The 15,344-nt window shown below is 35.9% G+C and overlaps 1 protein-coding gene and 1 non-coding gene across 3 annotated transcripts in view; one reads left to right on the top strand and one right to left on the bottom strand.

The window, feature by feature from the left end:
* TTC27 (tetratricopeptide repeat domain 27) overlaps positions 1 to 15,344 on the top strand; it is a 228,476-nt gene that overhangs the window by 14,310 nt on the left and 198,822 nt on the right. For both annotated transcript variants that reach the window (XM_027850566.1, XM_027850565.1), the window contains exons 3-5: positions 783 to 912; positions 6,548 to 6,688; positions 13,129 to 13,231. In XM_027850566.1, coding sequence (XP_027706367.1) covers positions 783 to 912; positions 6,548 to 6,688; positions 13,129 to 13,231 — 374 coding nt within the window. The remainder of the gene's footprint in view (positions 1 to 782; positions 913 to 6,547; positions 6,689 to 13,128; positions 13,232 to 15,344) is intronic.
* On the bottom strand, positions 12,300 to 12,403 carry LOC114034794. The gene has a single exon (XR_003568140.1). It is a non-coding gene; the product is annotated as a U6 spliceosomal RNA (small nuclear RNA).

The following is a 15,344-nucleotide window of genomic DNA, read 5'->3' as shown; positions in this document are numbered from 1 at the left end:
ATTTTCCAGGTCAGTTGTTTTTCCAAAGAGATATTTCACATTGTTTTCTAATTTTTCATTCTTTTGGATTTGTTTTACAGTGTCTTGATTTCTCATAAAGTCACTAGCTTCTAATTGCTCTATTCTGATTTTTATAGTTTTATAGTTTTTATAGAGTTTATAGTTTTCTTTGCTCTGTATAGATGGGTTGCCTTCTTTCCAGCCCGTTAGTACAAGGATATTTTAGAGGACAACTTTTTTTTTTATTCCTCTCACAGATATTTATATGAATGGTGAAGCATGAGAATTACTTAGGAAAATGAACTCAATACAGTCTTTATCTAGGGTTTTCTTCCTATGTTCAGATTATCATTCAGATATTTTCAGAGAGCTGCTGAAATTTGAAAAGGACAGGTTCACAGGATCATGTCCCAGAGGTGGAATGGACCTTGGAGGTCATCTAGTCCAGACTCCTAATTTTGCAGATAAGGAAACTGAGGCCCATAGAAATTAAGCGACACTCACACAGGTCATAATCTGCAGAGCTAGCATTTGAACTCCTATCCTGTGGTTTTAGTTTCAGTACTTCAAGTTCAATGTTCTTTTTACCATACTATGGTGCCTCATCACTGAGATGGGTTAGTTTGTTTCAGAACTGTTTTGATAAGTATTCTAGATATTCTCAACCATTCTGAACTAAGATCATAGATTTTCTTTTATATAACTAAGATCAGACCATATGTACCTGTGGCTGTGCCCATAAAAAGGCTTCATGTTTATGTTTTTAATTCTCTCCTTTGCAGACAACAGATGATATTTCTGCTTGGAGTGAGCAGCTTACAACTCTTTGTTCAGAGCAACTGGACTGGCCCTCCTGTTGACTTACAGCCCCAGGACTTTTTGCCATCTGTTTTATTACAGCAGTTCAGTGAGGTATGTTGGCTCAAGCTTCTCTTTTGGGTTCTTCTCTGTTTACCATCTCTGAGAAAAAGTGTGAATATATGTGGAATTGGGGACCTAAAGGATAGTAAAGATACATATATAACTCTTCATCATGTAGGAAATTACATGAGTCCTTGTTCCTTCATTAGATTTATAAATATTTTGAAAAGTTCCAATTCTGCCGCTTTTTCAACTCCTAGTCAAATGATGATAACCTAGTTTGTTATGCATTTGGTTGTGTTTCTCATTACAGTGCAGACATCTTTGCCTCTTATTTGCAGTGTCTGGAATATATTAAAAAAATGTTAGAAAAATGTGCATATGCAAAACTTCTAGATCATGTTACAGATGAGAGTTATTGTTTGTGGGATGTGTGATCCAGGAAATTAAAGAAAACATTTATATTTAAGTTATATTTAAGAATAGTAACTGATTACGTTTCCTACGGGATCCTGGGCTTTGGATATAGAATGCACCTTAGATATCTTTTTCAACCCTTACATTTTGTAGATGAAGAAACTGAGATATAAAGGATTAAAGTGATACATAGAAGGTGTCACAGATAATATATCAGATAGATGCTACTGATTGGTCAGTTAACTATTCATCGTGGTAAGTATCTACACTATGCATATGCAGGATTGTGCTAACCACTGAGAGTTGATAAAAAAAAAATCCAAGAGCTAAGAAGCAGGAAATATACTGTCCTTTCCCCACAAAGAGAAGGGCTTCAGAGCAGTCACATAGATGTTATGAAGTCTATATATAAGGTACCCACTCAGCTATTCGATCATTCTTTAGATACAGTTCTAACAATCTTAGTTATCTAGTTTCCCAGCCCCATAGCAGAGGGGAATGGTTGAGCTAGAATTTGTGTGGTTGTTAGAGGAAGTTCTTCCCGGCAGTGAAGGAGACAAGCTCAAGCAGGAAGAAGCTATAAAGAAGGAGGTCAGAATTCAAAAGACGCAGTAATTTGGAGCCAGGAAGCATAGGGGCAAACTGTCCTGCATAACTCAATAACCTCTGAGACCATGGCTCTTCAGTAATTGATGGTCGCGATTATGCTGAGTCATCAAAAAGTTAAATTCCATGAAGGTCATAACTTAATGAATTTGCTTTAAGATGACAGGGAAATGTGTACTGGACCAGGTGGACAGGAAAGTGGTTACTAAACGCTTTAGGAAGGTTTCATTTAAAATTATCTTAGGATTGCAGACCTTGAGCTAGAAGAGACCTCAGAGGTCTTCTAGTCCAGCCTCCTCATTTTATAGATGAAGAAACTCAGTCCTAGGGATGTGACGTTATTTGCCCAAGATCACATCTAAGGATGTCAGATTCTGAGTAATGAGAAAACCGATGAAGGTCCTAGGGATCAGATAATGAAATGGACCTCTCTCCTCGTAGCAGAACGGAAAGGGAGCAGTAAGAAGGACTATCATATACACTGTCGGATGTAATCATTGTATCAGATATTTTTGCTTAATTGTTTTTCCTAGTCCCAAGGAAGGCTTCAATCCAGAGGGAAAGATTTAAACTGACTGTAAGGTAAAGACAAGAGGCATCAATAAAATGTGTTTTTCAAAAAATAAAGGATGTCCCTCATACTTTCTTTCTATTGCAACTGAGAAAGTTTTGTCAAGCAAGTTAAGTAACGTACACTGGGTAACATAGCCAGTATGTTTCAGAAGTGGGACTTGAACTCAGGCCTTCCTGGCTCCAAGGCCAGCTGTCTGTTCTCCATGCCTTTCCTCTTCATAGTACTCTATAAATAAGGTATTAGTAAATAAGAAATAATCTTTAGTTTTCAGGAGCTTGTGATACAGTTGGTAATTTGAGACAAATTCATGAAATAGTTAAGTAGTAATGAAAGACAGTATGAGATTAAGCTGAGTGAGTAGAGGACATAACTGCTACAGAAGTTCAGAAAAGGGGAAATTAATGGAGGCAGCAATTGTCAGCGAAGGCCTTGTGGAGGAGATCCTTGATCTGGGGTCTGACAGGTAGGTACCTGTGGTTTGGCAACATCTAGGAGAGAACAAGGATCCTAGGTGGGAATATCAGGAGGCCAGGCTTCAAGCAGAGCTGGACTCTATAAGCTACAAGGTTGTAGAGGCATTTACTTGGTGAGGGGGCAGAATATAGGTTGGAGAAGTAAGAGCAATGTTTGGAGAGATAGGATAGGGTCAGTTTGTAGAGGACATTGAGTGTCAGGCTTAGTGATTCTTTGTTTTATAGTCACAGAGGAGCTGCTGGAGTTTTTGGGCTGGGGAAAGATCCTAGCATTGGCAATGGATTTATGCTGATGCATCTTCCCCAGTTCTCCTGATGTATTTTTGAGACAGCTTCTGAGAAAAAGAGTATGGCCAAGGAATTTTAGCACCACAGCATAGCTAATCTCTTACAATCCAGCCCATTACTTTCATCAGGATTGTTATTTTAACCTGCTGAGCTAACTGTCCACATACAGCAGTGTTAACTAAAGTTTTATGTACAACTCTAGGTCACCTTTGCACATCTGGCTTGATCGATGTTAACTCCTCTTCCATTCTTTTTGCCCTGCTCCTCTAGATGTTCAATATCTTTCCATTGCCATGTTATTAAATGTTTTTTTTTAATATGCTTTGTGCTTGACAGTGACTGATGAAATATTCCTACGATCATCATAGCCTTAGCATTGCCTTTTAAAGTTAGATACATAAAACCAGGTGTGGTGTTGTACTTCTGTAATCCCTGGCTAGCAAGCAGGTTGAGGCTGGTTTATCTCTTGATTAGGAGATCCGAGGTGCAGTGGGCTGTGCCAGTCGGGTGTCTGCACTAAATTTGGCACTGATATGGAGAGCCTCTGAGATCAGGGACCTACTAGGGTTGCCTAAGAAGGGGAAACCAGTTCCGGTTGGAAAAGGAGTGGGTCAATGCTGATCATTAGTGGGATTAGGCCTTTGGGTAGCTCTTGCATTTCCAACTTGGAGGAAAACCAGTCTTTAAAAAAAAAAATTAGAAACACAAACAATTCCCTTTTAAAACTAGATTGTTACCCAAACCCTTTGGGAGCACGTTCAGAACTCAAATCAGAATACCATTGTTAATTCATAGGCACAGATAAGATACTTAGACTGTCTGATTTTCTTGTTTTGAAAAAAAAAGTTTAATTAGTACCATATTTCAAGTGCTTTGAGATGAAAGTTGAATAAGAAATCAGTCATTTATTGAGTATCAAGTGGAACCCAAATAATTTCCAAGTTAGTCATTTGAGAATGAAATATCATCTGATTAAATGATGCAATGCTTTTGTCTAAACTACATGTCTTATAAATGTGTAATGTGATTCTCTGTGATGCTGTTTATAGCCAGTGATTCTGCTTTCAGGAAAATGGTCTGAAATTTATGCTTAGAGTAGATAGGCTTTGACATCAAGTCAGGTCAAGTGGGTTAAAGATGGGTTTTCTCAATGTTGACTCTTCTCCTGTCACTTTTTCCATGGTGTCAGTTTAACTTAGCTTTTTCCTTCCAAGTTCTCTAACTTGAACGCTAGGGGATAAAGCCTGTAGATCCCCGACATTATAGTATGTGTGGATCAAAGAGAGATACCTGTCCATGTTTGACGTGTTAAGAGTGTATGCACTGCACTACAATATCCTGGCTTCTCATAATATATAGTTTTTTATTGACCAAAGTTGTGGTTGTTTGTAGGAAAGAAAATTAAGAGCTCCAGTACCCTGCCTCTTTGCCCTGCTTTAAGAAAAATAAAGTATGAGGGACATCTTTTATTTTTTGAAAGTTGCATTTTATTGATGCCTCTTGTCTTTACATTACAGTCAGTTATATCCTTCCCTCTGGATTGAAGCCTTTCTTGGAACTCGGAAAAACAATTAAGGAAAAATATCTGATACAATGATTACATCTGACAGTGTATATAATAGTCTTTTTTACTGCTCCTTTTCCGTTCTGCTGTGAGGAGGGAGGTCCATTTCATAATCTGATCCCTAGGACCTTCATTGGTTTTCTCATTACTCAGAATTTGATATCCTTTGAACAATCTTTTCATTTATATGTTGGGAACCATTGTTTTCTTGGTTCTGCATTTTTTGCTCAATATAAGTCCATACAGATTTTCCCTTGTTTCTTTGAGTTCTTTATTCATCAGTTTTTCTGTGCAATAATATTCCATTGCATTCACATGTCATTTTTTCAGCTGTTTTCACAGTTGAGAAAGAACCCTCCTTTGTTAATCCCATATTTTCGTGTAGCATCTTCAGTCCATTCCTTGCTTTCAAAGTAATTTTTTTTCTAAAAACAAAGTAGAATAAACATTGGATTTTGGAGTTTGAGGATTCTTGCTTAGTATTTGTGTGACCTTGAGCAAATCATTTCCCTTTTCTGGGCCTCAGTTTCCTTCTATGTAAAATGAATAGGTTGAGATAAATGATTTCTAAAGTCTGTTAGTTCTAAATGCTAGGATCCTATGCTCCTTTCCTCTAACTTTTATTCATGCATCCATCCATTCATTTGGCACCTTTTATTAAAATGCTTGCTATATAATGCATACCGTCTCAACCTCTCCTCAGATTACTTACTTCCCTGATAAGTAATTCTCCTGCAGTTGAGTGATGGAAAGAAAGCTTTTTAAAAAAAATAGAAAAGACTTTAGTGTGTTTGTGACAGAGAGGGAGAGAGCCAGTTGTATTAAAGAGATGCTAGAGAGAGGAGAATAACTGGAGTATGCTTGATGTTTCTTAGTGTGATATTCACTGCAGATGCTTCTTGTGGCCCTGACACTGTAGGAAAACAATCTTTCGTGTGGCAGCATTGGACACTGGCTGCCTTCTCTTCCACCTTTATGGCCCACAGAGCATTCCCCCCCCCCCCCACTGTGATGATAGGGATTCCTGAGGAGGCGTGGGAAGGCAGCTAAGGATGACAAATTAGGAAACTACGTCTGACGAGGAAAAGTTGAAGCAACTCCGTGATGTTTAGCCTAAAAAAGAGAAGACTTGGGGAATGGTACATAATTACTGCCTTCAGATATTTGAAACTCTGTCATGTGGATGAGGAAATAGACTTGTTTTGTCTGGGTCCAGAAAAAAGAACTAGAGGTCACTGTGTGCAAGTGATGGGGACGCAGGTGTTAGCTCATTACGTAAAAGATTTCTAATACTTAGAGTCATATGCAGTGGGGGGAAAAAAGCAAAAGTTGGGTGAGTGTCTCTCAAGGAACAGGAAGTATTACAGCATTGTGTGAGAAGCTGGAGTGGATGAAGCCAGTGAGGTTCAGAAACTGGATTCAAATTCCAGCTTTCTCACTTACTACTTGGGTGACCTTAATCAAGGACTTTATCTCCTGGACCTCAGTTTCTTCCTCCATAAATTGAGAGAGATGGACTAAATGATTTCTTAGGTCCTTTCCGTCTTTAAATGGATGAGCCTATAGATCATATCTCTGATGCCTTCTAATCTGCAGTATGCTAGTTGTCGCTGGTAAGGAATAGAGTACTTTGTTAGTTAATGGAGAGATGATTGTCTGTGTAAGACAGAAAAATTTCTGTGTTACTGTTTTCTTTTTTAATGAAAGATGTCTCATCAGTGAGATTGATATGTGATCACTTTAAAAAAATTTTTTTTCTTTCAGACCAAAGAATTATGCACAGTTGTTTTGAGTCTGTTGGTTCTAGATGGTGAATCGATCTACAGTCTGACTTCTAATCCTGTATTGCTGTTATTAGCTCGAGTAATACTGGTGAACTTAAGACATAAATTCCCCAGTGTCCAGGTAAGAAAAAAAAGTACCATGTAAGTTATTTCCCTGGTGGCATTTAGTAGGTACCAACATTAGACTATTTAAATGGGAATGATAATGCTCCTGTTTCCTACTTCATAGAGTTCTTGTGGATAAGCCTTATAAAGTGTTACAAAAATATGAAATGTTCAGTTAATTTCAATCAACATTTATTAAGTTCCTGCATTTGCCAGGTATTGGGTTAGATGCAAAAACAAAAAGGAGACAAACTCTGCCCTCAAAGCAGCTTATATTTAACTGGGGTGGGAGTCACATTGTGTACGTAGGTGAGTAAATACGAGACGTGGGGAAATTGAGAAAGGCCACTTGTAGGAAGCAGAACTCAAGTTGGGCCTTGAAAGCCTTAGGCTCTAAGAGGCAGAGGTGAGGAGAGAGGCTATTCCAGGCATGGGGACAGCCTATGCAGAATCATGGAGGACCATGGAATGCCATGTCCAATGAACAGTAAGTAGGAATGTTTGAGGGGCAGTGATGTGGAATCACTGGAAGGATAGGCCACAGCTAGATTGTCAAGGTATTTCAATGTCAAATAAAGAAGTTCACATGTTATCCTGGAGGTACTCAGGGAACCCCTGAAGCTTCTAGAGCAAGCGAGTGGCATGGTTGTACTTGCGCTTTATTAAATCATCCTGAAAGCATGAAAACAAATCAGGATGTTAGCAAGAACTCCACTGGGCTATCTTTGTTTATTTTGATTGATGAAATGATACCTAAGGAAATGGGTCTTTAAATGCTGTTCCAGGTTAGGTTTATATTAATCAATCAATAATAGGTAAACATTTATTAAGTGCCTACTATGTGCCAGGCACTGTGCTAAGCACTGGAGATATCTGTGTCCTCAGGCAGCTTACATGGAATTAAAGATTATAAAAAATTTTAACCTTTCATAATAAGTTAGTTATAGGTTCAAACATAAATCACCCTTCACTCCCCTTTACTATTATACAGTTATCTTCAGCCTTTTCTAGGGTGTTGTGGACAGCAACAACCTGAAGAAGTGGATTCTGTAAATGCAGGGAATTTAAATTCATTCTTCCTCACATCCTGATTTGTTTTTGTGCATTGGCACCAGATTAATAACAGATAACTCACATTTCTTTTTTTTTTTTTTTTGGTTTTTGTTTTTGCTAGGCAGTGGGGTTAAGTGACTTGCCCAGAGTCATACAGCTAGTAAGTGTTAAGTGTGTGAGGCCAGATTTGAACTCGGGTCCTCCTGATTCCAGGGCCGATGCTTTATCCTCACATTTCTATCATGCACTGATGTTACTAAGTGGTTTCTTCACCACAATCCTGTAAGGAAGGTAGTGTGAGTATTATTTCCATTTTTTGGATGAGGAAATAGAAGCTGAGAAGGGCTTACATAGCTTGTAAGGGTCAGACAGAGCTGATCTAGCTCCAAGTCATCTGATCTTTCATTAAGTGTGGCTGATTTGTAATAGTTTACAATATTTTTGGTGTTTATCCTGGGCTGATGTTTGGACCTACCATTCAAGCTCTGGAATATGAATATGTATTTATATAAACATATATTTATATATATGTCTACACACATGTATGTTTGTGTGTGTATATGTGTATATATGTATATATGTATGTGTATATCTCTCTGTATCTATATCTATAAAATTTGAGGTGGAGGTATTGGATCTGTGATCCAGGAAACTCCTGGTCTAGAAACTTCCTCCACCAGCATAGTTTGATTTCTCTCTAGCCTAGTCTTAGTGAGGTATGTGGGTTCATTGAAAGGTACATTGAGAGCTTCAGTGACTTGCCCATGGTCATTCACATAGCCAATATTCCATACCCAGATTTCCTAATTCCTATATTGCCTCTCACTGAGGAGGTACCAGGGCCAGGACAGCTGCAGAATGTCTTAAAATGGGCTTTTCATATATTTTAGTATGAAAAACCCTAGAAATGGGACTTAATTTGAGTCTATCAGAAGTCTTTAGAGAGTGGTTGTTAAATACAAGAAAACATTTCTAAAACACTTTAGTTTGTAGATTTCAATGTTAACTCTTCTTTCTTGACTTTTGTTTTCCTCTTAATCAAGATATTTTTGCTACATAACAATAAAAGACTGCAAGTTTGCTTATTCCCAATCCCTGCCAGCAGGTGGCAGGCTAGGTTAATATCAGGCAGAACTATGATATTATCATAAATCTTTTAGTCAGAAATTTTTTTTTATTTTGTTTTATACCCTCATCACCATTATGTATTAGAATACACATATACTTTTATTAGTGTTATAAAGAATAGACCTGAGTTCATTGCATTTAGGAAACTTCCAAAATTCTTTCAATGTTTGATAAGGGGGGATAATAAATTGTCTGTATCTTGCAGCATTGTTTCAAGGATTCAGTGATTTCATCTATGTGAGACAGCATTAAAAGGCCATGTACATATCTGTCCTTGTTGCCATTAATCTTAAAAGGAGTTAGTGTAATACAGTGTAAAGACTAATGAATTTGGCTTTAGGGGACCTCAGTTGCATCCCCCCTACCCCCCAGACATATTCTGTGTGACCTTGGGCAGGTACTTAACCTTCTTGGGTCTCATTTTCTTTTTCTTTTTTTTCTTTTTTTTAGGCAATAGGGGTTAAGGGACTTGCCCAAGGTCACATAGCTAGTAAGTGTCAAATGTTTGGTCTGAGGTCATATTTGAACTCAGACCTTCCTGACTTCAGGGCCAGTGCTCTATCCACTGTGCCACCTAGCTGCCCCTCGTTTTCTTTAACTATAAAATGAAATGGTTAAATTAGATGCCCTCTGAGATTTCTTTCATCCCTAAATCATGATTTTATGATCATAAATTTTAGTCGTTGTTGAAGGATAAAAAAGGTGAAGGATATGAAGGAAGTACTTATAAAAAAAAGGAATGAAAAATTTTTAAAACTTAAAAAGACAGAGAAACTTTATATTTGAAATGTTTTTGAATAAAGCATGACTAAATTGATTTGTTCTCCTGGTTCTTTTCCAGAGCACTTCTAGGATGAGAATTTGCCAACTAACCACAGCAAATACATAGAGAGTTTAGAAGAAATTCTCATCATTGAATGCATATCTTCCCCCCAATAACCTCTAAATGCAGCATTTGGAGTTTTCTGAGATTTATTTCCCAAACCACTTAATTTTGAAAATTCTTATTTATATTGTCTCTGTGTTGCATAACAAAGTGATGAAATATGTGGGTTTAACCTTTTGACAGAATCTCTTCCTAGTAGTCCTCTGAGTCATTTTGTTAGATAACATTTATATTTCTTAACTATTGAGAGAGTAGTATGCATTTGAAAAAAATCATTTTTGAGGGAGGTTATGTGAAGTGTATGTAGCTGATTTGTTTAAACGTTTGGGTTGATCCTCTAAAACTTTAAGTGATCTTTGTCCTGCTTTGTTACATGTTTGTGGTGTGACCAAATCATGCTGTTGTTGATTCTTTAATGGGCATGTCATTTGATTTCCCTATGGCTCCACTATCCATCCCTGTGAGAAAGCAAAACACTCTTCCCTCACTACTTTTCCCTTATATGTCTTGTTTCTCCCTACTGTAATGTAAGCCCCTTAAGGACATTTGTATTTGTATACCTACTAGCACTTGGTATGTACCAAGCGCTTAACAAATGCTTTTCATTCATTCATTCCTTCATTCATTTATGATAATTGTATGTTAATGAACTTTTCAGTAAATATAAGCTCCCTGTTAGTCAAGATTGGGTCTCTTGTATTTGTATCTCCTGCACAGTAACTCAATGCCTGGCACGTAGTAGATGCTTATTGTTGACTGATAAATTGGTTGCTCAGATGCGACATTCGTCATATTGGTCTCTGAATTAATTTCTTGAATGCATGAAATGACAATGTAATTGAATATGCTGTCAACAATTGGCCAGTAACCTTGAATCATGGCCCATTTATTATATTAAAGAATAATTGCTTTGAGCTGTGTTTTTGAGTTCCAGGATATTTGCTTCAAAGAATACACCCTCTGTGGTCCTCTAAAATGTAGAAGGTTCTGAGTCATTTGCTATATTAATTGATAAGAGTGTGAATTGAGAAAAGACTGTCTTGGATCTAGACTTAAGGCCATGTTTTGGGGGTTAAACGAATAATCTGTGTAGAATATGGAGTGTAGATTTAAGCCCGTGTGTAGAAGACTAGTTTCTTATGTTGATAAATACAGTCCTTGGCTCTTCAAGGAGAGGTTAGAAAGAGTGCTAGTGATGGTCTCTATCAGCTTTCCTGTACTCACACCTTCTGCATTCAGTACATTTGCACAAAGAGGATCTTTGAAGATGTGGATAACAATGGTGGCGCCTGAACATAAAAATGTCACCAATACTTAGAATTTGTATTTTTTAGCTGAACAGTGATTTCTTGTCATGTGGATTTTAATGACATTCTGAACAGAAAATTCTTCTCTCAAGTTGGTCTTAATTAAAATGTCCTTGGAGGCAGAGTATATCTTTCTCCATTGGAGATTAACTAGCTGTGAACTTCAAAAAATGTAATGTGAAGGCATAAGGCTGCCATATGACATTTTTTTTCTTTCAAGTGAGATTAATGGGGCAGTAATGAATGAGCAAAGCAATCTTAAGTTGCGTCAGTCATAACCTTTCATAGGTAACTATGGCGGCATTATTTGAAAGAAAATACTATTAGTGAATACGCTATCATCAATACAGTGGAATAAGTAAACATATCAGCCATCCAGTCTGGACTTCATGCTTTGTGAGGTTTAAGAAAAAAGCTGTCTCAATTTCCTTGCAATTGCTAAACTTCTCTTGACATCAGTTTAAAGTCCTCTTTCATAGTTTTGTGATTTTTTTATGTAGACATCATTCTTTGTTCAGTTTTTCCTTTTAAATGAAAAACTGGCCATTCTAACTCATACATGGTAGCTCTTAGGACTTAAAACTCAGAGATTTCTCTATTTCCTTTACTAAAATAGGGTTGATTTTGTTGTGGTTCTCTGGGCAGGCTGAGTGGTGGGCCATGTCCTACCTATTATTTGAAAACAGCCTCTCTGCTGGATATTGTGAAGAGTAACCACAATGTAAGAAGAAGAAAAACTGTAGATATTTAATAGAAATTTAGATAAAAATCCAAGAAAGCAGTTAGCAGTAAAACCTGTGACTTCATTATCTGCACACAGATGCACAAAGTATGTGTAATGTGCAAGCTAAAGCAGCTATTTTAATGCTGGGAAGCAAATCTGACATCATAGATGCTAGAGAGTCATGGTAGCTACTGATAGAATATGGCTTTGGAAGGACATCTCTTACCCATGTAGTTGAAACAGTGCAGGATTTGTAAAAAGAGGTCACTGAGGTTTATAATTTGTGACATTAATTGGGACATCATTTTTTTTTTATTATGAACTTGACAAACATCAGCAAACATGAACATATTCAACATTCAGATGAAATTGCACTTCTATTAAATAAAGTTTTTCAAAAAGTATAGAATAAATTTATCATGATAGTATCATGATAGTGCCCTGCTTGTGTCTGTCCCCTTTTGAAGTTCTTTTGCTTTCTTTTTTTGTATTTTTAAATGTTTCATTTATGCTTCTTTCTTTAAAAAAAAAAAATCTAGAATGCTTTACTAGTTTGTTTGTCATTCTTGCCTAGAGGCCATCCTAATTTTTCTCTGTATGGTTCCAGTTTTACTGTATGCTGCCAAAGCAAGCACGATTCTCCACTTTTCCCGGATCAGTTAGTTGTCAGTTTTGTCATTTCTCCCTCCAGAATATTTTTCATGTCTGTTCTCTTATGTCTTCTCACACAGCCTCTACCCTAGTTTAGGCCCTCCTCATCCCCCATTGGGACTGTTGCAATAGCCTTTTCATTTGTCTCAGTGTTTAATTTATTGTAGTGATGGGACTTCCAAATAGAGCTGGCCCATAGGCAAATAGAGTGCATGTTAAAAATCATGGCAGTGCATAAAGACTTAATAGTAATATCTGTTGGAATCATCTGATGAAGAAGCTGGGACTTGTTCAATCTGAAGATCAGCCTGGAGAGGGCCATGAATTAGATTTAAGCTTGAAGTGAGGAAAACTCCCCAACAGTTAGTACTGTCTATCAGTGGAGTGGTTTATCTCAAGAGATACTGTGGAGGTCTTCAAACAAATATCTAATGACCACTTGTTGTGTATTATTGAGAGAATTCTTATTCATGTGTGACTTGGACTTTATGACTTTTGAGAGTTCTTCTAGCCCTTAGATTCTATGATTTTGTGAGTTTAACAAAGTTGCTTAATATGTTTAAATCTAATTAAAAGTTGTATTTAAATGGATCTATAGGTATGCTGTAAATATATTGTTATTTTTTAAATGAAATATTTTATGGGGTATGAATTTTTCTGAATTCTTAATTTATTTCAGCTTATTGGGTTTATTTTTTCTTTTTTAGACCTTACCATGGTGGACCTTAAGATGTGTGAACATTCACCAGCAGTTGTTAGAAGAACGCTCACCTGAGCTTTTCAGCCTTGCTCAGACCAGTATTGAGCAAGGTGTGTGTTGAAATTTTCACGTGTGTTACCATAAAATTTCAGTTGAAATAGTTTGTATTCAGTTATTTGTCAGATTGTGACTTAACATCTGTTTTTTTAAATAAGTGTTTTTATAATTCTGATAAAAGCATCAAAATCATATAGTTGCATGTGCTCTACTAGATGTTTCTGAGAAAAGCAAATCATCAAAAATCAAGTCGATAGTTTGGGACTCAGAAAAGAAAATGATGGGTCTGAATAATAGTCTGAAGAACAACAAAGCCAAATAAGCATACATTTGTAGCTATTTACATATTTTGCGTGTCTCATCTGGAATCTTATCTTTATTTAAATTTTTTTCTTTATCTTTTGTTTCTATATTACCAACATTTCCCAGCAGTTAACAAAAACCTAGCATATCAGAAATTTGATTGTACACACAGTTTTTCATACCTAGTGTGCACTTACCTCTGCCAAGAAGGATAGGGGAGGTACCTATTTACATTTAAAAATGAATAGTAGATTTTAACACATACTGTTCTCATATTAGCTTAATAGTTACTTCTCCTTTATCCCCATCCATTTCATGTTCATTAATTTCTACATTCATATATACATCTTAATTTTTAGGTAATAGTAGTCATTGTGAATATATAATGCCATGTCTGGTTTTGCTTTCTTTAAAATTGCTTTACTTCATCTAATTCTTCCCCCAAATTTTTATATTCCTTATATGTTTATAGTTTTTGAATGTTTTATAGTTTTGCATTTTATTGATATATCAGTTTATTCAGCAATTAATTCATATCTATTATTTCTTGATCCTTTTAGTAGATTTGTCATATTGATGGTTTGTATTATTATCATAGTTTATTTTTTCTTGCCCTATTAACTTTTATTAATCTAATTGTGGATTTGTTTGTTGTGTGTAAATTTAACATTATTATATAGTATTTCAATTTATTTCACCTCTCTTTTTTCTTCCTCTTTTATAATTTTCTGCCTTGAATTCAATTTTATCTGCCTTTATTACACTCACTGCATGATCTTGGGCAAGTCACTTCATTTTTCTGGGACTCAGCTTCATCTATAAAATAAAGACAAGATAACTTCTTTGGATATTCCATGTTATTCTGTGATATTGATGAATTTATTTATTTAAACCATTGTGTAGCTATTCTTTTAATCTGAAGATTTAGACTATTCACATTTAATGTATAATAAATTTGATTGATCCTGTCATTTTCATTTTTTTCCTATTTTTGTTCTTAATCTTATCTATTAGGAATAGCTTAGTTGAGTTTTCTACAACAATTTCCAGTGCTAAAAGAAATAAATAAACAACCCCTTTTGGTTAAAAATAGAAGTTTCATTTTCAGGCTATCAGCTGCTCTTGTTCTCTCTCTCTGACTTTTTTTTTGACTGTGAGACTTTTATAATTATTTCTTGCCATTTTAAACACCTTATTTATAACTCCAAATATATTTGAACTCTTTGTGTTTTCCTTAATTCCAATATGTGCTTATAATATGAATTAATTTGTTTACACATGTTTCTTTGTAAATATTTAATATCCCTAGGTAAAAATAATGACAAACTTATATAATAGACACTTTTCATTGATTATATCTTGTCCTTAGATCTGAAATTCTCCTTTGATTATGGGGATCTTTGACGTTGTAGACTTTTCAAAATAAATTGTTAGAGTTTTGTTATTTTTAAGTATTTTTTTTTCTCGCCCCAAATAAAATGTTCAAATTAGAAGCTTCTGTAACTTTTGCTGCTTTTAAGGCATGTATATTTTTGATCAGTTCTTCCTCTTGTCTTCTGGCGTAATGATTCCTCATTGAAAAAATCTGGCAAGATATCAATGGATACTTTATAATACGTATCATAGAACCACAGGTTTAGACCCAGAAGTGTCTATAGGAGCCATTTAGTCCAAACCCCCTTATTTTACAGTTAAGGATTGAGGACTGGAAGGGTTAAACGGCTTGTCTAATGACAAGAATTAGGTCCCCTGGGTCCAAATTCAGTACTATTCCCACTGTACTCTGTTGCTTCCAATTTAATTTTTCTTAACTTTCTTGACTCGTTTGTAATTCTTTCATTGTCATAATTTTCAAATGTGATA

The sequence above is a fragment of the Vombatus ursinus genome, unplaced genomic scaffold, assembly GCF_900497805.2.
Source record: "Vombatus ursinus unplaced genomic scaffold, bare-nosed wombat genome assembly UNPS02009062.1, whole genome shotgun sequence".
Classification (NCBI taxonomy): domain Eukaryota; kingdom Metazoa; phylum Chordata; class Mammalia; order Diprotodontia; family Vombatidae; genus Vombatus; species Vombatus ursinus.
Note: the sequence above shows the minus strand (reverse complement) of the source record. Positions and strands in the feature narration are given on the sequence as shown.